This window comes from Aythya ferina (assembly GCF_964211825.1).
Source record: "Aythya ferina genome assembly, chromosome: 15".
Lineage (NCBI taxonomy): Eukaryota > Metazoa > Chordata > Aves > Anseriformes > Anatidae > Aythya > Aythya ferina.
This window is the reverse complement of record NC_140314.1, coordinates 12,666,924-12,688,136: the sequence shown is the minus strand read 5'-3', so window position 1 is coordinate 12,688,136 and position 21,213 is coordinate 12,666,924. Positions and strand designations below refer to the sequence as shown.

The following is a 21,213-nucleotide window of genomic DNA, read 5'->3' as shown; positions in this document are numbered from 1 at the left end:
GGTGCAGGACCGCTGCGAACAGCTCTGCTCAGTGAGGTCACCGCTGCCTTCGATTTCTTTTCCTCCCTTCCTCAAAAATCCCTGCTTGCCGCATCTCCCGAGGAGCTTTGGGCTTGCCAGCTGTCATTTTGGATGGATTTTTCTATTAAAGGCCTCTTAAAAATCTGCCGGTGTGCTGCTGAGCCTGATGCTGCCAGCACTGCTCCTGCGGAGGGTTTTCCAGGAGGGACGGGTGCTGCTGGGCACGTTGTGGCCGTGCCGGGGACAGGAGAGAGAGGAGGGCTCTGGTTCAGCTCCCAGCTCCCTGTCCTGCTGCTGCAGCCCCGACCTTCGCGTTGCTTTGTGTGCCATCGCTTGGTCGGACTTCTTCCTTCCTCTCCCTGGCTTTCCATCTGTGCAGCTCTGCGAGGCAGGGAGTAATTGGGGAGGAAACCGTGTTCATTGCTCACACTGAGCCGCCAGGGCAGCTGTTTGCTGTATCGACAGCCCCCTTGGATATACTTTTATGGAGACGCTGACCTGTAAAAGAGTGAACCAAAGGCTCAAAGCTGGTGCCTGGAGTCTCACGGTCTCACCTTCTGTTCATCCGCACATACCAGGTGGTTACCTCGGACATCTGCTCCGGGGCTGTACTTGGGACTGGCAGCTCCTGGGGGCATTCCCGGAGGTTTGGGCCGTGCCCACCACCAGCAGGCAGCAGCACCCAGCGCGGCCGATCAGATCTGCTGCTGGAGCTCAGCGCTGACACCGATGCTCAGTGCTCTGGGCTGATGAAGTGACTGTAACGTGAAAGCTGCTTAAATTGCTGGAGCTGCCCTATTATCGCTTAATCTTATTCCTGAGCCCCATGGGGTTTCTCGTGCTGTTACAGACGCATTCATCCATGAGGCTTTCACAGGTCTGGCTGCTCGGATCGCAGCTTGCTTCTTGGTGCGTCTTGGCCAATATCGGCCTGCCAGGCTGGAAGGGCACGGCTGGGGTGGAAACGTTGCCCAGGTTAGGCAGCACCTCGGGTGCTGGAGCATCACGCAGGAGAACCGAGCTGTGCGCAGGGTGGATTTGCTCCCCAGAAGCTGATTCAAGGGACTCCAGGGCTGGGACCCCCAGCGCTGGGTGTCCGGGGGATGCTGCCTGGGAGCATGGAGACAAGCCCGAGATGCCCTGCTGATGGGGAAACCCAGCAGTGCTTGGCTTGGGTCTGTCTGCACGGGTCCAGTCCTTGCATTTCACGTGTTGACCAGGTGCAGCTGTGGTCAGCCTCCGGGTGCTTTTGGAAGACTCCCTGGAGAATGAGTGCTCGTGTTGCTGGCGCTCCTGACTTCTTTTCCCAGAGCTTCTCCCAGGGTTTTTGGGTGTGATGGGTTTTTCCCTGTGTGCCTGCTGGCGTGTGTGGGAGTGGGTCTGGGGCACGCAGAGCCAGTTGCTGGTCGCATTGTCTGTGGAGGTTGCCGTGGGCTTGGTGAGGGTTCGGCAGCAGAGGTGACGGCAGAGCAATGAGGTGTCCCAGCTGGGGAACCTCTCCCAAGCACCCAAAGCAAGGACAGCCCTTGGTGGGAGAAGCTGCTGGGTTCTGGGGAGGTCACACAGCAGGTAAGGAGCCCACAGAGACGAGAGCAGCACCTTGGCTGTGCCTGGGGCCCGCAGGATGGCACGTATCCGATCGTAACCGGGCGTTGCACAACCCAGCTGCACCGCCAGCCCTGCCCGCCCCGGGGCAGTGACGTCCAGGGCAATCCCCTGAGGCTGGGGCCTGTTCCCTGCCCCAGTTCCTTCACTCAGCAAGGTCAGGGAGCTTGGAGCCGAGGAGGAATCGGGGAGCTCTCAGCCATGGTGCCCCCCACAGCTCCCACGTACCGCCTGCGCAAGCGGCAGGTGGCGAGGGAGCGCGGGGCCCTGCCCCAGGGGTGCCGGCTGGGGGCTGTGGGTGCTGGTGAGGCCGTGCTGCAGCGTGGGGACCTGCTGGATGCTGACCGGGGTGGTGAGGTGCTCCTGGCCCGCAGGTAACGCTGCTGCTCCCCCATCTGGGCTGTTGGAAGGGGTGGGCTGCGTGGGGGCTGCGCGTGCGATGGCCCGCGGGAGATGTGCCGAGGAGCCCACTGTGGGGGAAGCAGTGCTGGTATTTGGGTTTTTGGCACGGGGAGCTGTGCCTCATGCTCCACCAGCTCCTCTCCAGTGGCAGCTGGTGAGGAAGGCCCAGTTCTGAAGTTGCTGGAGCTTTCGAGCGAGAGGTGCGCCCTGTCTTCTGCCTGGTGGCTGTTCCCCAGCTCCGCACAGCCCAACCTCTCCACATCAGCCTGGTGAGCAGAATTGCCCAGCTGCTGTGCACAGCACTTGCTGTGGGCTTTTTTTTTGTCTGTCCCATTGGTGTGAAGGGGGCTGTGGTTCTGGACCCTCTGCCACCCTGCCTGTTGGTGCCACCCCTGCGGCAAAGCATGGCCTCACCAGGGTATTCCTAAGAGCTGCTCCCTTCCCTAAGCCGCAGCTTATGGGAACAACTCCTGCCCGGGGTGTGAAGTCCTCGAAATAAAAGCAAACCCCTGCCCATAAAGTTATCTTGGCAGTGGTGAGCATCTGCCTCCTTGTCTTCAGTCTGCCTGGTGGTGGCTTTCAGTATTTCTTCCGCGGGGTGCGATCCAGCTTGTCAGCTTTTTTATTGAAACAGGCTGGAGCGTTTCTGTTCCCTTGGATGTTATTTAGGTTCTGTGCTCTGCTTGGCAGTCCTGGAGGTTTTAATTTTACAACTAGCATTTTGGAAGTTTTAGAGGTTTGTTTTTGCTTTATTTTAATTAAATTGCTATGACCTGCGGGGAAATCGTTCAGCTTAATTTGAACGAAAAGCCGTACGCTGAGTAAATCCAACATCTATCTGGTGATTGCGCTGCTCCAAGTTCTGACATGAAAAGTTAAAATTTGACTCCGGGCATGAAAGTTTGCAATCGTCGACTGCAACAGGCATGGCCGGCTCTGTGGAGTAAGAGGATTACGATAATCCATTGTTTGGGAAAGAAGCTGAGATTTTAATAGACTGTTTTGACGCAGAAATGGGACAATTACTGGGTGAAAGGAGAGAAGAAGGAGGCTGAAAATAAAAACATCCTTCCTCGGGGTGGGGGTGCCTGTTCCCCCGCTGCCTGCCTGGCCCTGGACAGCCCTGGGAGCTCATCCTGCTGGCTGTGCTCCGCGTGGTGGTGCCCTCCCTGGCCGGGCAGCTAACTGTGTTTTTGGCAATTCCCTCGGCAGCCCCTGGACTCCGGGGGTCACCTGAAGCCTGGCATGGCCCGGGTGGCATCTGTTGGTCACAGGCACACCGGGAGGTGGTCAGCAAGGAGAGCGGGGTGAAGGATGGAGCTGGACAGCGCTGAACACCACGCTCCTGGGGGGATCTGTGCTCTGGTGCTCTCCCAGCACCTCCTCCTGCCCAGCCCCGGGCTTTGGGGCAGATATTGATCGTTAGTCTAAAGATAGATGACGTTTGCCGTGCTGTAATTACAAGAAATTTTCTCCTTGCTATTTTCGGAAATCCTTGCTCACGTTAACAGGTTTTCCAATTTTTGCTTGGGGTTTTGCTAGGGCTTTTTTTAGGGAAAAAGAACAGCTGTTTGGGGACGTGCTGAGCTGTGTCTGTTGCCAGGCTGGCTGAGGACGTGGGGATGGGATATCCCCTTTATGCCCCGGTCAGAGAGAGCCTGGGGGTTTCTGTGTGAAGGAACGGAGCCAGCGTTGGGTGGTGGGGTCAGAGCTGTGATTCCCATGTCTGCTGGGCACGGTGTGGCTGTGAGATACCTCTGCCAGCTCCAGCACCCTCAGGTTATTCTGCCTTTCCCTCTCCTTTTGCTGTGTCTCCTCCCATCACATCACCGCTGATGTTTTATGCTCTCTGTAGTCCTTCTGAACTCAGCAAACCATCATGTTTGGGAGAGACTGACTAATTTTCTCTCTTTTTCTCTTCGCAAGCATGCAAAAACCCCTGCCGCTCCTTCAGCTGGCTGTGCCACGGCCTGCTTTTTCCTCTCCTTATCTTTCCCCTGCAAGCCTGAGCCAGGTTTTTGTGCCATCTTCAAGGAGCAGGCTCAAGGGATGTCTGTGCTTTGGGAGGTAATCGGCCCTGCGTGCGCTTCCATTTAACCGTGCAGTGCTGCGCGTGGGGAGAAGCTTTCGAAGCAGGATGAAATAACTTGGTAATTCCTACCCAGGTGTGGGACCAACCCGACTGCCCTTTGCTGGTGGCCGTGCCTCTGCCTCCCAGGTGCTGAATTTTGAGAAGTTCAGCATTAAATGCTTGCTTGCACCACTGTGCGCATTGCCCTGTGGGGCGAGGAGCTGCCAGCAGGGTGCTGCCAGCCCCTGGGGGGCTTTTAGCTATAGGGTGCTGCAGTGCACCCGAACTCCCTAATGGGGTTCACATCCTCTCCACCGTGCTTCGTGCACCCAAAAGTGGCCCAAATTTACCAGAAAAAGTCTTTGAAGTCTCTCCCTATGGAGTTGAACGCTGTTCACGAGAAGGAGGATATTTTAGCTGTAACTCGGGCAGCACATCTGGATTTGCTGCTGGAGTCGGAGTAATTGTACTAAATGAGTTCTAACGCAGCAATACGCCAGGCAAATTAGTAAATTGACGTGGCTGCTTTATGCTAGGTATCGGCACTGAAATTTGTGTGTAATGCAATAGAACTGACAATTAAAGAAAAGTGCCTAGTTAGCCTGAAATTATAGCGCCTCTCACATACTTAGCTTTTTATTACGACTGTGTGGAAGTGCAGTGCTTCCACAGGGCTTTATGGCCCCGCCAGGAAGCACGTGGCAGTCCCAGGGCTGCCCTGTTGTGTTTTCACTTCGTGTGGTTTCTGCACGTGGTGCTGAATCTGTCCGCTGGTCCAGCTGCACGTAGGGTGCTTGCAGAAATATTTTCAACTCCCAAAGGCCCAAATGACTTGAGGCCTTGGTAAGCTCTTGGAGAACTTTGCAATGCGGTGTTTTAGTAGGGATGAGAGTGTGTGTGTGCATTTAACAGGGGGACGTTTAGTACTTGCTAGCAGTCTTTTGAGCGTTTACTTCTTCAATCGCTTCATGTTTGCGTTTAACACGCTTCTCTGTGCGCATGGTGATATCTGGCTTTGTTCGTCTCGTGAATTAATGTGTTCTGTGCATATTTTCAACTGTTCTGCAGCGTTTGATGGCACTGTGGTACACAGGATTAATTGGATGTGAAGAATGGTGGCTCAGTCACTGGGTGTTCTCAAAAGGAGGGCGGAACAGTTTTATTGCCTAAACCCCAAGTGTTTACTTACAAGATTCAGAGCTTACCTTGCCCTCCAAAAAAAAAAAAAAAAAGTGATTATCAAAATTCTCCATTAACGGCTTAATTCAGTCCTGTGGGGTTTGATAGGAAGCCTGACCTCAGTGGCCAGCATTTAGCACGTCAGAAAACTCTTGTGCAGAACTCCTTGAAGCTCCTGTGGTGCTTTCAGTGGGTTTCCCAGGTAATTCAGAGAAGCCAGGCACTGTCCTGGTCCTTCCCCAGCTGGCACTGGCAGAAAGCTTCTTGAGAAATCCTCCGATCCAGCCTGGTGCACTTGTGAGCATCACCTGGTCCGTGTTAACGCTGTCCTCAGGGGAGGGACGAGCTGCTAAAAGGGGTGCAGATGGAGAAGGAGCGATGGGGTCGGCATCAGCTGCCTTCTGGCTGCTGCCTGGCTCTTCAGGACACGGCTCGGAGGGCAGCTGTCTGTGCCTCGTGCCGAGTGGTCTCGGCGTGGCGGCGTGAAACCAAAGCCCTGGAGAGACGGGGCTGGAGCCCTCTGGTGCTGCAGGCGCAGATAAAGCTGTCAGCTCTCTTTGAATAATGCCCTTTCCCTCCTTCCCTGCTTGTGCCTCGCCACTGCTGAGAAGAGCTCTCGGAGTAAAAGTTGCCCAGGGAAACAGCGAAGCAGCCGGGGATGGTTTGTGTGCCCAGAGCTCGGGAGCACGGTGGCGCTCGGCTGCGAGGACGCTCGCCGGGGTGGTGCAGAAGCCACCTCCCCGGTGGCTGGTGGAGAGGGGGCCCAGCAGAGATGCTTTCCATGCCCCTGCAGCTGGGCATGCCAAGTGTGGTGGCATTTCAGGCTCCTGCGAGGTAGCTGTTAGGATTTCTGCCTGAAAAATGCTCCGGTGTGGTTGTTTGCAAGCTGGGACTTGTGCCGGTTCCCATGCCTTCGGTTCCTGTGCCTTCGCCTTGTTTAAACTGGGGGCTTTAAACTGGGAAATCCTGGTCTCTGTTGCCCTGATGAGCACGTGCCCAGGAGAGTGTGAGATGGACCTGGACAAGTGGCTTGTTTTTTGTATTTTTTTTCCCCTCCAGCTTGTCTGCAGACAAAAATGTGAGATGCTTGTAAAAATGTTTTGGGGATCGCCGTGCACAGGCATTAGGGTGCATGTGGCAGAGGCTGGCATCACCACAGCCCAAAGTCCCAGTGCTGTATGGGTTTTGATTTCTGCTTTACCCGGTGTCTCCTCCGCAGCTCTTTAAAAACAAAACCAAACCCATCAGCTTCTGTCCCCTGCAAACTTAACTACGCTCTCATTTAAAGTTTTTCATTCCCCTGTTAAATGGAAGTGGGAAGCTGACTTTCGCATCGCTGAGTACAAGGCTGCAAGCCCCAGCACAGCAGCTTGCTAATGTGAAATGAGAGAGACTTCAGCAGTAGCTCAGCAGGTCGTCTCTGCTTAATAAAAGGAGCACAACTCCGCTGGGAGACAGGCGGCTGCAACAGCCCCGTCCCAAGGGGCTGACCACGTTGTTCCCTGAGCAGGCTCTGAGGGCTGTTCCTCTGCCTTGCAGGGTAGGAAACCGCCTTCCCTCGGCCCGAGGGACCTCGGAGACTCCGAGGATGGAGGAGAGATGTGGGAGCTGCTGCCCCGTGCTGGGTGTGGGGTGGGCAGTGGGATGTGCTGGCAGGGCGCTCACCCCGGGATCAGTGTCGAGGTGTCTGTGGAGTTGCCCGGCTCTGAACTTTCAGACCTTGGCACCTTGCCCTGGACACGGGGTTTTATAAAGCCCCGGCTTCCTCTTGGTCACTTTTCCAGTGCCAGCGCTGCCGGGCTCCTCAGGTGAAGCCTTGCAGGAGGCCTGGGAGGGGACCCACAGGGCTGGGGGCTGTGCGCAGGCACCGGGGTGTCCCCTGCCCAGCCGGGTGCTGCCTTGCTCCTTGGAGCCTGGGCTTTTTCTACAGTCCTCCAAATTGCCCTTTTGTCCCCAAAACAATGCTGCTTTGGCCCTTTGCAAAGCAAATGCAAAGCGAGCAGTGCCATTTGCAAGGCAGTGCCTGAAGCAGCCCTCGGAGGAGGGTCTCGCGCTCCTCTGCCCTCCCATCGGGTGCTGTGGAGGAAGGGAAAAGAGGCATTTAAATGAACCTTGCTCAGCTTTGTTCCCCCCCCTTCCTCTCCGCTTCTCCCGGTCCCACCGCCCTCTCCGGTGGCCTCAGCAGGGCTCAGGCGATGTGAGCGATGTGAGCGATGTCACCGTCCCTGCCAGGTACCCGCCGCCCTCCTCCAAGGGCACCCGTGCGCCCCGAATCCCAGCTCCGCCGGCACCGCGCGCCCTGAGCGCAGGAGTGGAGCTGCCCCCTCCTGCCCCCCCCGTTTGCCTGGTCCCCCCCAGCTGCTTTTCCGCTGCCCCCCCCCGCCCCGCTGACCTCCTTTGACGTCTCCCGTTTCGCTGCGGATGCTAACGGGGAGCCGATAAGAGAGCCGGGGAGACAGCGGTACGGGCGAGCCGTGCGCTGAGCGAGCCGATGCCCTGCCTCGCCCCGCTCTCCGCCAACGGATTGATTTTTGGGGAGCACCCTGCGCCCCCTCCGCCCCCCCTCAGCCTCCCCTGGCAGCGGTGGAGCCCCTCGCAGTGAGAAGGTGGGCGGCGAGGGGTGCTGGGGGGGGGATGGATGGAGGGAGGGAGGGAGGGGACCGGGCACGGCCACGGGGCCCCGCCGAGCATCACCGGGTGCTGCTGCGCCCACTGCTTCGTGCCCAGCTTTGCGGGGCTGCCGCTCTGCTTGGCCGGGCTAAACGTCAGCTCCCGGAGCGGGGAGGGAGGTGCGGGGACGGTTCAAACAAATTAAATCCCCCCCCCCCTCCCCAAAAAACTGCAGGCTGCTGCTGACAGGCGCGGGGAGACCCGCGAGCGGGGGCGGCCGCAGGTGACGGCGGGCGGTGGGGCTCGGCGGGGCGTACCCCGCTGCTCCCGCTTTTAATTCGGAGCGGGAAGCGAAGGAGCCGGCAGGGAGAGGAAGATGAGGAGGGAGGAAGGACGCGGGGTTCGGGAAGCCACGCAGCAGCAGGCTGTCGGAAGCGGCTGGTTGCCCCTCGTCGCAAGCAGGCTGGTCGCAGCGGACGGCTCCGAGCGGGGAAATAGCAGTGAATGATTTTTTGTTTGTTTTTTTGAACATGGCCTCCACAAGGCTGGGATCAAGAGGAGGTGAAGGTAGCTTGCTGATCTACTGCTGAGTTAATACCAGCTTTCTTTGCTGCTTCCTCGAGGGTCTCTGGCATGGCTGGGGGTTACCAGCAATTCCCTTTCCTCTGGACACACTTCGCTGACCTGATCTGGTGTGGTTGGTGAGGCTGGAGCGAGCTTTTGAAGCCCTTTTTCCTTCTCCTCCACCCAGGCGGCAACAGGCACTGAGGAAGCAGAGATGAGCCCTCCTGACGAGGGGAGGTTTGGGAGCAGGATTTCCCTCCAGGTCCGCAGCATCCTTATATCTGCTGCCTGCTGTAGAAATGCTTTGTGCTGGAGCAGAGCCCGTAGGTGACCTCTAGATGGATCAGACCTGCTCGTTTTAAATGTCTGTCCCTCTCCTCGTGCTTAGGTGTTCGGTGACAAGCTGGAAAATCATGTTAGGTAGGTGCTACAGGAGGCAGAGCGATGCCTTTTGCATTGGAAAACAGGGAGGGAGGAGAGCTGGTAAACTCTGAATAGCAGCAAGAAGAGCGAGCAGGGATGCTCTCCGCCTCCTGTGCTGGTCTCTGTGTGCCATAAGAACAGACTCCCTGGAAATTCATCTCAACAGCTGATTTCTCAGGGTCTCTCCTCGCCTGCTGCTGATCCGGACATCATCCATCCCCTCACCCAGCTGAGGACTGGCTCCCTCATCCTGTGTGCGCATGCTGAGCGTCGGCTTGCCACGGGGGCTCGCAGACGTGTGCCACCACCACCAAGGGATCCTTTCCAGAGGGCATTATTATTATTTTTTTCTCTTCCTTCTTAACTCAGCTCTGCAGCAGCTGCAACATTACAACAAATAAGCGTGCTGACCCGAGCTGCTGTTGTGCAGCCTGGTGCCCGCGAACGGCTCCGGCAGGCAGGGCGTCCTCGCCTCGAAACTCAAGGGCTCGCCGTGAAGCACGCTGTGGACGGTCCAACAAGTGGCTCCTGGCTGGCCTCGTGCTCCCTCCCGGACCCGCAGCTCTCCTTTCCTGCTCCTGCAGCTGATGGAGCGTGCGGGGTAGCGAGAGCGTAGCATGCGTGAGCGTGCGGTGGGACCGGTGCCCACGGCTGCAGGCGGGCGCACGCTCGGAGGTGGCGGGGGCCATGGCTTCGTTCGGGAAGCTGACGGAGTACTTCAGCCTGAGGAAGTCGAGGACGGAGCTGCGCTCCGAGCGGCGGGGCCGGCGCAGCGGGAGCTGCTGCTGTAGTGTCACCGAGTGCAGGTACGGGGTGGCGGCGGCCCCTCTGTCCTGGTGCGGCTGCACGCAGCCGGGGCAGGGGGTGGGAGGTACAGCCCTTGGTACTCTGCGTTCTCTTGCCATCTCCCGTCACCTGGGGCTGGGGACGAGCCAGGAGCTTTGCAAGCGGTGTCTCGGTGCTGCCTGTGGTGCCAGACCCTGCAGGGCTCGTTGCCTGGGGATGGCAGTGGCAGGCGCGGCGCCCTGGTGTCCGTGTCCCTGCCCAGGGCACGTCTGAGGTGTCGGCGGTGTGTGTCGGGTGTCTGCTGTGTGACTGCCTGCACGTATCCCTGCTTGCTCCTGTCTCCGGCTTTGCGTTGTGCCCATTCCCTCGTTGTGGTGGCAAGGTTACGTGCCGTGATCCCCCCTTTCCTTCCTCTGCCTCTCGCTCTGTCACATGCAGAACCCCTGACTGCACGGACAGCAACAGGTTGCCTTGCAGGTGGAGTTGGAAGCGTGTGCGCTGGCTGCCCTGCCCGAGCCCCTCCAGGTTTGCTCGGGGATGGGGGTGATGTGAGGGGCTCCTCCGGCTGCCCCCAGCCCCTCTGCGTGGGGCAGAAGCTGTGCTCTGTCGGCAGCACGGTCGGGGTTGTGTTTGTGGTTTGTGGCCAGTGCCTGAACTGGCACGCGGAGCTGGTGCCGGTTCCTGCTGCCTCTGCTGTCCCCGTGTGCCAGCTGAGGCAGAACCGAACCTGCACCAGGTGGGGCTGACGTGGGAAAAACAGCTCCGAGGTATCCACTCACCTTCTGCCCTGGTTTCTGAGAATCTTGTGCCCTGTAGAGGACATTAAGGAGTTGGTGAGCTGGTGCTTGTTCCCTCCTGCTGCTCTCTGAGGTGTCGCAGAGGCGGCGAGGTGTGCCATGCCACTGCTTTCTCCCTGCTTCATGCTCACAGGGACAGTCGCCTCTTGGCTCGCTTGGAGCATGGCACATTTTCTCCTAAAGCACAGAGACATTTGTGGCTGAGCTGGGTGCTTTGTCCTCCTGCTCCTGAGCACTGTGCTAGGGGAGGGCAGCTCAGTGCCGGAGCTGGAAGGTGCAAACCCCAGGTTTACCTGTGCCATTGCAGAGCACCTGTGGGGAAGGTTGGGTCTGCGGGTGCTGCCAAGTGCGTGCGTCCCCAGGAATTGCTGGCGTGCAGCTGAATGCCTCATGGAGAGTGAGTGTGTGCCACGTCCCTGCCTCTGCCGGGCAGGAGGGACACGAGGTGACGCTCCTGGGGCCCCGTATCCTGTCATCAGCTGTGCACGGGGTGCTATCGTCCTGGACCCGGTGCTTTGTGGGGAGCTGGGTGGTTTCCCGTGTGAAGGGAGATGTCACAGTGCATTGCCAGCTCCAGGCTGTTAACCACAAAATGGCACTGCCAGCGCATTGCTTGTGTACCAAATTTCTGGGGTATTTCTGGGTGTGAACATGCGAGCACTGCACTTCCCCATCGCACAGGTGTGGCCGCACCCGCGGTGCTCGCGGCTGTCAGGGTGCTGCGTGGCAGAGCTCTGCTCCCTAGGCTGGAGGGCGGCGTTCCCACCAGCAGAAGTTTCCCCACGTGCCCCCATGGCCCCAGCACGCCTGAGCTCCAGCTGCAGGGAGCTGTGCTGTCCCTGCTCCTTCCTGTGCCGTGTGTGTCAGCACCCCTGGGTGGCACGGTGACGTTCCCGATGCTCCCAGCTCCTCCGGCGACGCGGTGTCTGCGTGCTCCTGCCGGCTCTGCGCCTGTTCCGTGATTGCGTGTGGCTGGTGATGGAAGGAAAAATTAGCATTGATTGAAGCTCTTGAAATCAGTGTCACTTTACACCAAAGCTACTTCTTTTCTTCATGCAGAGGAGGTCCTGAACAAGGAGACCCTGAGCTCCAGACTCCAAAGCTCGAGGTCTACCAGACCCCACCAGCTCTCTGCCCCAGCTCTGTGTGATTCGGGGCCACCGGGCTTGCCAAAGCTGTGGTGCCCACTGGGACCACAGCAAACAACCTCTGGCAGGTCCTCGGCTCAGAGGGTGCGCTAACTGGAATTATTAAATTCTAAATATAGCGGTCCCACTCATTCTCATATGGCCCGAAAGATATCAGCAGGTGTGTAGTTGTGGTATTAAGTAATATGCCTGCATTTTTAAACGACGCCCACAGATAAAGCAGCGCGTACGTGGTGGGTTGGATAAGTCTGCTGGATTTGGGAATTTGTGTTTTAAGTCAGCAGGGATTGAACTGGTGTGCAGAACAGAACACCAACACAGCAGCCGCGTTGTCTTTCCCCACGTTCAGGCGGTACTGGCCAAACGCGTGGCCAAAATGCTCGCAGGTGCTCTTCAGCCTCCCTGTGCCTGTGCCCTCCTGCTCTGCCGTGACCTGTGTCACAATTTGCACCTTCTGCTATCCCAGCAGGAGGCTTTTGCAGCCCCAGACTTGCCGGCGGTGCTCGGCAGGAGGGTGGGTGCTCTGCTGTGGTGCTGTGGCACCGGTGCCCTCTTTGCCGAACCAAACGGATGGTAAGATGTGTAGGAGTGGAGAGCCAGGCGCTGTGACCAGCTGGGGATCGGCGTCCTCAGCAGGCAGCTTCTCCTGGTGCTTGTGATGAGCATAAACACGTCAGCCAGAGCTGATTTATTGTGATCTAGTTGCAATTTTTGCAATCTAGTTGGAATTTTGATAAATGAGCCAAATGCTCCTTTGGAGCTGTGCTGGTTTCTGCAGGACGAGGGCCTGGATTGTCTCGGGGTGGATTTCCCTGCCCTCCGAGGCCGCAGCACGGGGTGCAGGTGCCCATGGGCTCGGGCAGAGGCAGGAGGGGTCAGACTGGGGCTGCTCGCTGGGCTGTGGGGTTTGGTTCTTCGCTTCATCTCCCAGCACCACCATCGGTGTGCTCGCGCCTGCTGCTCCGCGTGTCTGGCACGGTGGAGTAACAAAAGGAAAAGATATGCTATATGGAATAGCTCATCTTCACGTAGGTATCTTTAAACAGAAAGGGCTGGACACTTGATGTCAAGTCCCTGCAGCTGTTGAAAGTGGACCAGCAGATTGATGAAGGAGTCGGTCTTGTAACCGAGCTGAGAGGATGGCCTCGCTGCGCATGGTGTGGGTTCCAGGACAAGGTGGAGGCTTTGGAGGCAGGCGGGCACCTCTCCAGGCTGCTGGTTAGCAGCGGGGACCTGCAGCCCTCCTGGGACAGAAAGGATCCAGCACCATTTGGTGGAGCTGCTGGGGTTTGGCTGGTTTCTCGAGGACACCACCGAAGTTGGTCTGGACCCGAATGCGGTGCTACCAGGCTGGGGGGGCGGGGTGGGCAATGTTTTCCTGGCAGGATTGTGCTCGCTTGTTTTCGGGTATTTAAAAATATCTCTTCAGCTCTGGCAGCGAGTCTGTGTTCAGGCATGTGGTCGTGATGGGGAAGAGGAGGAACTGGCAAGTTTGGGGCTGGAAAACTGCGCTGAAGGAACAAAATCCCGTGCCAGCTGCTCAGGGCATAAGGTAGATGGGTAAAAATGGAAGCAGGTCTTCTACCTCGGGCTTGTGGCCGAGCCCTGCAAGAGTCCCCATCGCTGGTACTGCCCTGGGGGGTGTTGCAGAGCCACGACACGTGGGGTATGGCTCTGGGGGCTGCAGGCTTTGAATTTTGGGTAAAACTTCCCCCAAGGGCATCGCTGTGGGGCACCGAAGGTCCAACAGCTGGTAGCTTGATGGATGTCGACACACTTAGAGAAATGTTCCTGCTTCCAAATAACTGCTCTATATGGAAAGAGAGATGTCTTTTAAAAGAGAAAGCAAGTCAGGAGCTTGGAAGTTTCTAAGTTGTGTTGTAGGCTGAGCAAGAAGTTTCCACCTGACACTCAAGAAAAGTGTTTGTGGCAGCTGTGTGCGAGACCTCGCTGCTCTCCCAGCTCTGACACCCACCTCGCCTGCGGAGAGGCCAGCAGAAAAATGTGTGTGGGTGCGTGTATTTGCATTTTTGCTGCAACGGATCACTGTAACCTACATAAAAGAATAAATAAAAAAAAAACGAAAATAAAAAATGAATGCATGTGTCCGCTGCTGATGCATGGAGCTGCTCTATGCGGGTGCTGAACCAGGCCAAGCTGGAAATAGTCCTAAATCCCGTGTTGGTGACTCAGAGCCCCAGCCTGCTTGGCAGAAGTTAATCCTGTTAAAGTTAGCGGCGGACACTCAGCATCTTTACGACTTAGCCCCTGCGTGGCCGTGTAAGAGCAGGCAGCAGCGCTGAAGGGGACCGAGCTGAAGGTGCTGGCAGCAGCACAGGGCAGCGGGGCGCTGCTGGGGACCTTGGTGGTGGTTTTTGGGGTGAGCTGCCTGGGCTCTGCATGGTGAACCTAGAGGGTTTTTTTTTTTTTTTTGGCTTTGCTCTCAGAGCCTTTTTCCCTCTTGTTTGTATTGCTCTGGCTGTGCCATAGAAGGAGGGGTTTGGGGAGCAGAGTGGAGAAGAAATCTCTCGTCCCAGTGAGCCTGCCCTTGCACGGGGCCCCCCGGTGTGCCCTGGCTCCCCGCTGCCTGCTTACCCGGGGGGCTGCTGGCTGCCCCTCTTCGTGTCCTGGCGTGGTGTCTCCCACCAAATCGCATGCACGTGGCTGCCTGAGCTGCCTGGGCACCTCAGGCTTGCCGGTTCAGACAGGCTGGAGAAGCCCCTCTGTGCTCTCAGCATCCCCCTTTTGGGTCTGGGGGCCGTGTCCCACCCAAATCCCAGCAGTGGGGTTTCCTCCTCCACGCCTGGCTCCTGAGCTCCGTTTAAAGCCCAGTGCCAGCCCAGGAGATGAGGTTGAGAGCCTTCTGCACGCGCCGAAGCTCATCTTTGCCTGGATTAGGCAGAAAAGGGGTAGTCATCCTTTATTTGGGAGTGATAGCTGGGTGGCCCAGCGGGAGGAAGAGGAAGTCGTACCGGTATTAAGGAGAATTACACACGTCGCACGGCTGCAGAAAACTCCGGCAGCCAGCCTCGGCCTGTGAGTCACGGTTGCTAGAAAGACTGTTTGATGCCTCATTCCCCCGCTGTTTTGGCACTGAGTCACAGCCGGGTGGGTGTGCAGGTAGGAAACAGAGGCACCGGCAGCACACACCGGGGGCTGCGCGGGGAAGGATGCGAGCGCGAGCGGCTTCTGATCCCAGCGGCGGCTGGCGAGGGGAAGGTTGCAGGCAGGGCTGTGTCCCTGTTTTACCTGGCTGTGTTGGGGCTTCTGGGGTGAGATTTTGGTAGCGGGAGCCTAGAGATTGCCTCAGGCAGTTAGAGAAGATGCTAACTTGGCCCTATAGAGAGAAGGTGCCTATGTTAGGGAGGTCCCACAAGGGACCCGCTGCTGAGCTGTGCGCAGTGCTGGATGTGCCTCTGGGAGGACAGGTTTGGGGAAGGGTTAAAAGAGAAAAAACAGTGCTGTGCAAGAGCAGCTGGGAGAGAGGAGCCGGAGAATACAGAAAGAAGCAGTCCCAGAGGCACCAAGGTGGGTGATGGAGGGGCAGGAGTCCCCCTGCACCCATGGGTCCCACATGGAGCAGATCTCCACGCCGCAGCCCGTGGAGAGCCCCCGCAGGAGCAGGGGGTCTGGGGGGAGCTGCTGCCCGTGGGGGACCCGTGCTGGGGCAGTTTGCTCCTGGGGGATGGACAGACCCCATGGCACAGGGCAGAGTGCCCATGGGGAAGCATCAGAGGTGAAGCATCAGGTACTGACCACAGCCCCCACTGCCCTGCACCGCCTGGGGGGAGCAAGGAGAAGGGAGTGGATGGGGGTGGGAAGGTGTTTTCAGTTTGCTCTTAGTTTCTCGCTGCTCTAGCCTGTTAGTGCTAGGCAATAAATTACATTAATCTCTCCGCTGACTCTGCTCTGCCCTTGGTGCTAATTGTTGAGCCATCTCCCTGTCCTTATCTCAACCCCCGAGCCCTTTCCCATCGTATTTTGTCCCCCTCTTCCTCTGGGAGCGCGGCGTGGCGGAGTTCAGCAGGGTCCAGCTCCCCCTGCTCGCAGCCCCCCGGCTGCCTCGAGCCTTTGGGGTGTGCTTTGGTCACGTACGGGTGGTTGTGCAGGGGAGAAGAGAAGCAGCCTTGGTTCGGGTGCATGGGGCAGGCGGCTGTCTGCAGGTACTGAGAGCCCTTGGAGGGGCAAGAGGGGGTGACACCCCACGTCTGGACTCAGGAAGAAACATTTCAAAAGGGAAAAAGAGAAAAAAAGGAGATTTTAGAGCGTTTGAAATAGGAAGGGCAGAGTACTTGGGGCCTGAACGGTGCTGGTGTTGGTGTGTTCTGGGAGCTTGGGTGGCCGCCTTCATTACACAGGCCAAACTCCCACCTGTTGTGACGTTTATGAAAAACTGGGGAGCTTCAACGTGCTTTTCTGTTACAGGAAATAATAGCTAAAATTTAGATTTTGCAAGGACTCTGTCCTGGGGTGCGGTGTGGGATTCCTCTGAGCTGCACCCCCGGCTGGCGCCCCCGTGGTTACAGAGCTATAGGCATTAAAATAAATGTTATTTATGCCTACCACCCTGCTGGCCCTCCAGCAGGCACACTTGTGGGGCCAGGAGCTGTTTCCATCTCTCTGCTGAGGAAGCTCCCTGCCTGTGGCAGGGGGGTGGCACTGGATGGTCTCCGAGGACCTTTCCAACCGGAGCTGCTCCGTCTCTGACTCTGGTGCTGGCTGGGCTGTGCTGCTCGGGGTTTTGATCTCCGGTGAGCTCTGGTCTGCACAAAACCACCTGCACATCTCCAGCCTGCTCTACTCTGTGAGGCTCTGAAGCAAGCAGCTGCGCTGGCTTCTAATGGCAGAGCAGCCTTTTCCAGAGAGAGGTGGAGAGAGCAGGAGTTTATTCAAAATGATGATTTTTGGGGAGCGTTTTTCTTCCCCGGGGGCAGCAGACGTGCTTCCCCTCGCCGGACCTGTCTCTGCCTTTATCTGTGGTTGCTGGGCTGGAATTGCCCCGTCCTTGCTGAAGGCTTCGCATCCTCTCCTTGGTGCATCTGTTACTCCGTCTTTAAAAACCAACCAAACAAAACCCATTTCTTAGGGGTGTTACTGCAATGTGTCATCAATCTGCCCTGTTGGCTGGGCTGGTGCTCTCCCAGCCGTGGCGGTGTCGCCGCTGCCGTTCTGGTGCTCCAGAACAAAACCCAGCACAGCCAAAGGCTCTGGAGGGAGGCAGCTGCCCTATGGTGCCCAGGAAGCTTTAAACCAACAATATTCTGCGCAAACCTGTGCTTAGAAATGAGTTTTTTGACCAAAATATCAAATAATTATTTTTTTTTTTTGCCAGGGGTCAGTAGAGATAGGCCAGCTTTGCCGTTGTTAACCTCAAACGCTGGAAGGCTCGGTCGTGCTGCAGAAACGAGGGGATTTAAAACGAGCCAAGCTTTCCGTGTCGGAGCATTCAGAGTTCGTGCCTGAAGCGTTTCGCCCATGTCTGCGAGCAGCAGCAGTCTCCTGTACGAGATGATCTCAGCTTCCTTTGTCTCCTTTGCCGTGTGACTTGGATTTGGGAGCAGCAAGGGGAAGCCAGCCCCGTGCCTGGAGGCTTGAGATGGGGTCGGGAGCTCGGCCAGGCAGCCGGCGAGCACCTGGGGGGGCCGGGTGGCAGTGAGTGCACAGCCCTGCTCTTCTCCTGCTGCGGGGCTTTTTGCCCGCCTGCAGTCAGTGGGAAGAGGCCAGCGGGTGCTGGAGGTGGTGGCACCACCTCCAGGAGGTGCTGGCACGTGTGCGGGGGGCCGCTGCGTGTTTATCTGCAGGGTACCAGCCAGGATGCTCATCCTCCGTGTTACCTACGCTTCATTAGCCTCTGTCTCTGAAATTTTTCAAGGGCAAGCAGGAGTTGAATAATTGCCATGATAGAAAAGCGGGAGCCAGGGCTGTGGTTCAGCATCGTGCGTGTCTGGGAACGGGGAGGATTTTTCTCTGCCCCAGGTTTTGGCAGGTCACACAACCTCTGCTCATCTCTGCTCTCCCCAGCCTTTAAAGATAAACCGTTAATAGCAGCATGTGGCTGAAAGGTTTGTTCTTTAAAACAAAGAACTCTGCATAATTGTCTGTGTTGCTCTTCTCCGTGAGCCCTTCGCGTTCCCCTGCTGAGCATTCGAGATGCCTTCAGCACTTGCTCTGCTTTGCGGGTGCCCGAGCTTTCACCTTCTCCTGCCCTCCTTCCCTGCTTACCACGGCAAGCTCTGCGAGCTGGGGGAATTTTCACACCCCCTCCGTGTTTCTGCTGCTTTCCCCGGCCCTGGGGACTGTCTGTTTTTGGACTTTGGGTTTTTCTGAGGACGGCTGCGGCTGCTGGAGTGTGGCAGGGACAGCGTGTATCTGTGCTGGGATCTCGTTGGGGCACGCGGCTGGGGTACGCGGTGCTTTTACGGAGAGACAGCAGCGCATTGGGAGCGAACGAGGGGCCCTCAGAGTATTTGATTTTCCCATTCAGACTCAGCACACAAGCAGACGTTGAAATGGAAGCCTTGTAAAGCACGGCCACGGTGCTTGGGTTCCGAACTGCTCATCTGAAACCTGTATATTTTCCCAGAAAAAAAGGAGAGGGGCCGTCTGGGCCCCTGCTGCTGTCTTTTCCTGTCGACTGGCTTTGCAAAACCCAACGGGGGTGGTGGTGGTGCTGGGGGTGGGTGCCCACGCAGTGGAAGTGGCAAATGTCTGGGCAATTTGGGAATTGGTGCTTTTTTGGTGGGCCACTTCTGGTGCGTGGCTGGGCTTGGAGGATGCAAGAGGCACTGAATGCTCTTCCTCCCGCTCTCCCAAAGCGTTTCCCTGAGCTCCTCCTGGCGTTTTGGGGCACACGGGGTGTGCGAGCTCTGCTCCTGCACCTCCCAGGACCCTCGAGGTCCTTGGTACCCATCCGAACGGAGACGTTGGCAGCGGTGGTGGTGGCTGTGCCCCCAGCCCCGGGCTGCTCTGTGCCGTGCCTGGGCGATGGCTCCTGCCGGAGCGATGCTCTTCACTCCGGAGAGACAGCAGGAGAGGAAGCTTTTGCAAACCAGCTGGTAGAAATCATGATATTTACCAGCTCGCAGCTGAGCTTGGGAAAGGTATTTTTATAGCTTCGCATGCTTTTTTTTTTTTTTTCCCTTTCTTTTTTTTCCCCCTTCCTGAACTTATAAGCTGAATACTGTTTTGGTTTTCTGTTTTGCTTTGAAACTGCTTCGCAGCCAGATAAAAGCTGCTCTGTTTTCAGCTATCATCCTCCGCTCCGCAGCCCTTGTTACCTTTTAGCAGCGTGAAGACAGCTTTGCGGAGGCTTGGCTGGAATTGGGAAGAGAGCGATGCCGCACGGCTCAGCTCCTCCAACTGCGCCCGGCTCAGGCAGCAGAAGGGCTTGCTGCTGCCTCCGGGCTGGTCCCAAACAGCCAAAGGATGTCACCGGGTATGGTGCATGGTCCCTGCCGTGCCCCCTGCCTCCCCGGGCCCCCCCGAGCTCCTCTTGCTCCAGGGATGCTCTCGGGAGCGGGGGGCAGGCGGCAGCGGTGCCTTGGGGGGTGGTGGGGAGCGGTGTGGGGTGGGTGGCAGGGGTCTGCCGTGCCCTGTGCGGTGCTGGGGGGTCTCGGTGGCTCCGTGTGATGTGCCGGGGGGATCTGGTGAGGTGTGGGGCTGCAGCTGACGGCTGGGTAGCTTGGGCTGAGCGTGGGGCAAGAGCAGAAGGTCGGCTCGGGGTGGGTGCTCCTGAGCGTGAAGGGTGGATTTCAGGGTGGATTTCTCAGCCATCTGTGCTGGCTTCGCAATTCGCAGGGTCGCTGGAAAAGCAGCAGTGACTCACGGGGCTGCTGAGAATGGCCGAGGTTTTCAGGGCAAACTCGGGTGATTCTCCAAGCACAACGATGCCCCGTGAAGGCTGCGCTGCTCCCGATTCCTACGGCTTCGGTTTCCGAGGCTACCCGCGTGCCTGGCACCCTTCCCTGGAGCAGCTTGCAGGGGTTTGGGTTTCTCCCAGCATAGGATTGTGGTGGGGGACTGCTCCTCCCAGCTCGCAGCATCTCTGGCTTTCCTGGATCCAGCTGGAACCCGTGCTGGTTTTTGAGGCCGGGTTGCTAAGTGACACCTCGCTGGAGGAGCTGCCTGAGCAGCGCCGGTGCAGCAGGAGCAGGCGCCGCTGCACGGGTGTGATTTGGGGGCCCCGTGCCATAGCTGGGCTCTCCTGGTCCCCGTCCCTCATCTGGGCTCACCCCTGTGCTTCATCTCACCGTTCTCCCCCAAACCTTCAGCTTCGTAAGCTATTTCACGACAGATTTAGGGAATGGATTGACACAGAGCACGCAGGGGAGTCGCTGAAAAGCAGCACCTCCAGCCCTGCTCCGTGCCCTGCTCTCGTCCTCGTGTCCCCAGTTTTTGGGGACTGCCTGACTCTGCGCCCTGGGAGGAGGAGAATGAGCTTGTGGGTTTCGCCCGTGAGCTGCTGGGGTTGGGAGCTGTGGCCAGGGGGGCTTTGGAGCATCGCCGAACTCAAACGCTTCCAGGAGCTGTGCTGGGGGTGACCTGCGAGTCGGTGATCTTCACTTGGATTTGGGATTGTGTGAACAGTGGCTTGGGGTTATTTTCCCTCCTGTTTGTTTTCTCTGTTATGTCGCTGGCTTTCTGCTGTGGTGATTTCTCCATCCTTTCCCTGGGTGAGACAGAGGCACTCTATTCTCTCTTTCAAAATGAAAATAAACCGGGTCAGGCTGGGAAGTGGCTTATTCCACACCAAAACAAACAGGGAGGAGAGGTCGGGGGGAAGCAGGTGCTGCTTGCAGGGTTCTGGCTTTCCCTGGGTGACTTGTATTAACCTGCTTTCTGCCCCTTTATCTCTGCTCAGCCCTTTCGCTCTCCCTCCCTGCAGTTCCAGCCGCTGGAGAAGCCACCCAGTAAGGACACCGCCAGTAAGGACATCGCTGGGAGGGGGGCACTGGCTGCAGCCCCGATTTGAGATGTGCTCTGCCTCTTTTTTCTCGTCACAGCGGCTCCTCTTGCTGGCTGGTTTGCTTTCAGGAAAAGCCCAGGGAAAGCAGCACCTGTGCCCATGGGTGCCATGGGCTCAGGTAGGGAGGGCGAAGCTGGGGCAGTTGGTGCTTGTGCCCACCCTGGTGCCACCCCCTTGTGCCCTGTGGCTGTCCCGGGGGGGTGACAGGGACCTGGCCCTGGTGCCTGGTGTCACATTTCCCCATCTGGCCGTGGGCTGGGAGCGATGGGGCCATCACCAGGCTCCTGCCTCAGCTTTCACGTGCAGCCAGAAGGATTTTTCCACCCTTGTCAGGACTCGAGTACGTGCCCTCCTTCCTACCAAAACACCAAACAGCTGCTATTTATAGGCTGCAACAGCATTGATTATGGCTTTTCTAATCGAGCTTTACATTCCCGTCAGGGATCTTCACTAATGGGATGTGGCATCCTTGATAACACAAAGCTCTGGAGCCTGCTCGGGAAGCATCCGTCGGTGCAACGTGACTGCCTGGTGGCAGGGAAGGCGTCGGGGCCCGGCTGGCAGCTGCTGCCGAGGCCGTGCCTGGGGTGGAAGGTGCACGGAGCTGGGCTGTGCTTGGGAATTCAAGTCAGATTTCAGAGA

At 57.8% G+C, this 21,213-nt stretch overlaps 1 protein-coding gene across 5 annotated transcripts in view; it reads left to right on the top strand.

Annotated features, from left to right (window-relative positions):
• The window catches only part of LOC311445098 (ankyrin repeat and fibronectin type-III domain-containing protein 1-like), a 184,318-nt gene that overhangs the window by 29,616 nt on the left and 133,489 nt on the right, over positions 1-21,213 (top strand). For 2 of the 5 annotated variants that reach the window (XM_084536815.1, XM_084536814.1), the window contains exon 1: positions 8,717-9,681. The exons of the other annotated variants lie outside the window; for them this stretch is intronic. In XM_084536815.1, coding sequence (XP_084392941.1) covers positions 9,563-9,681 — 119 coding nt within the window. In that variant the 5' untranslated portion in view covers positions 8,717-9,562. Of the gene's footprint in view, positions 1-8,716; positions 9,682-21,213 lie in introns of those variants that run through there. 5 annotated transcript variants of the gene reach the window in all.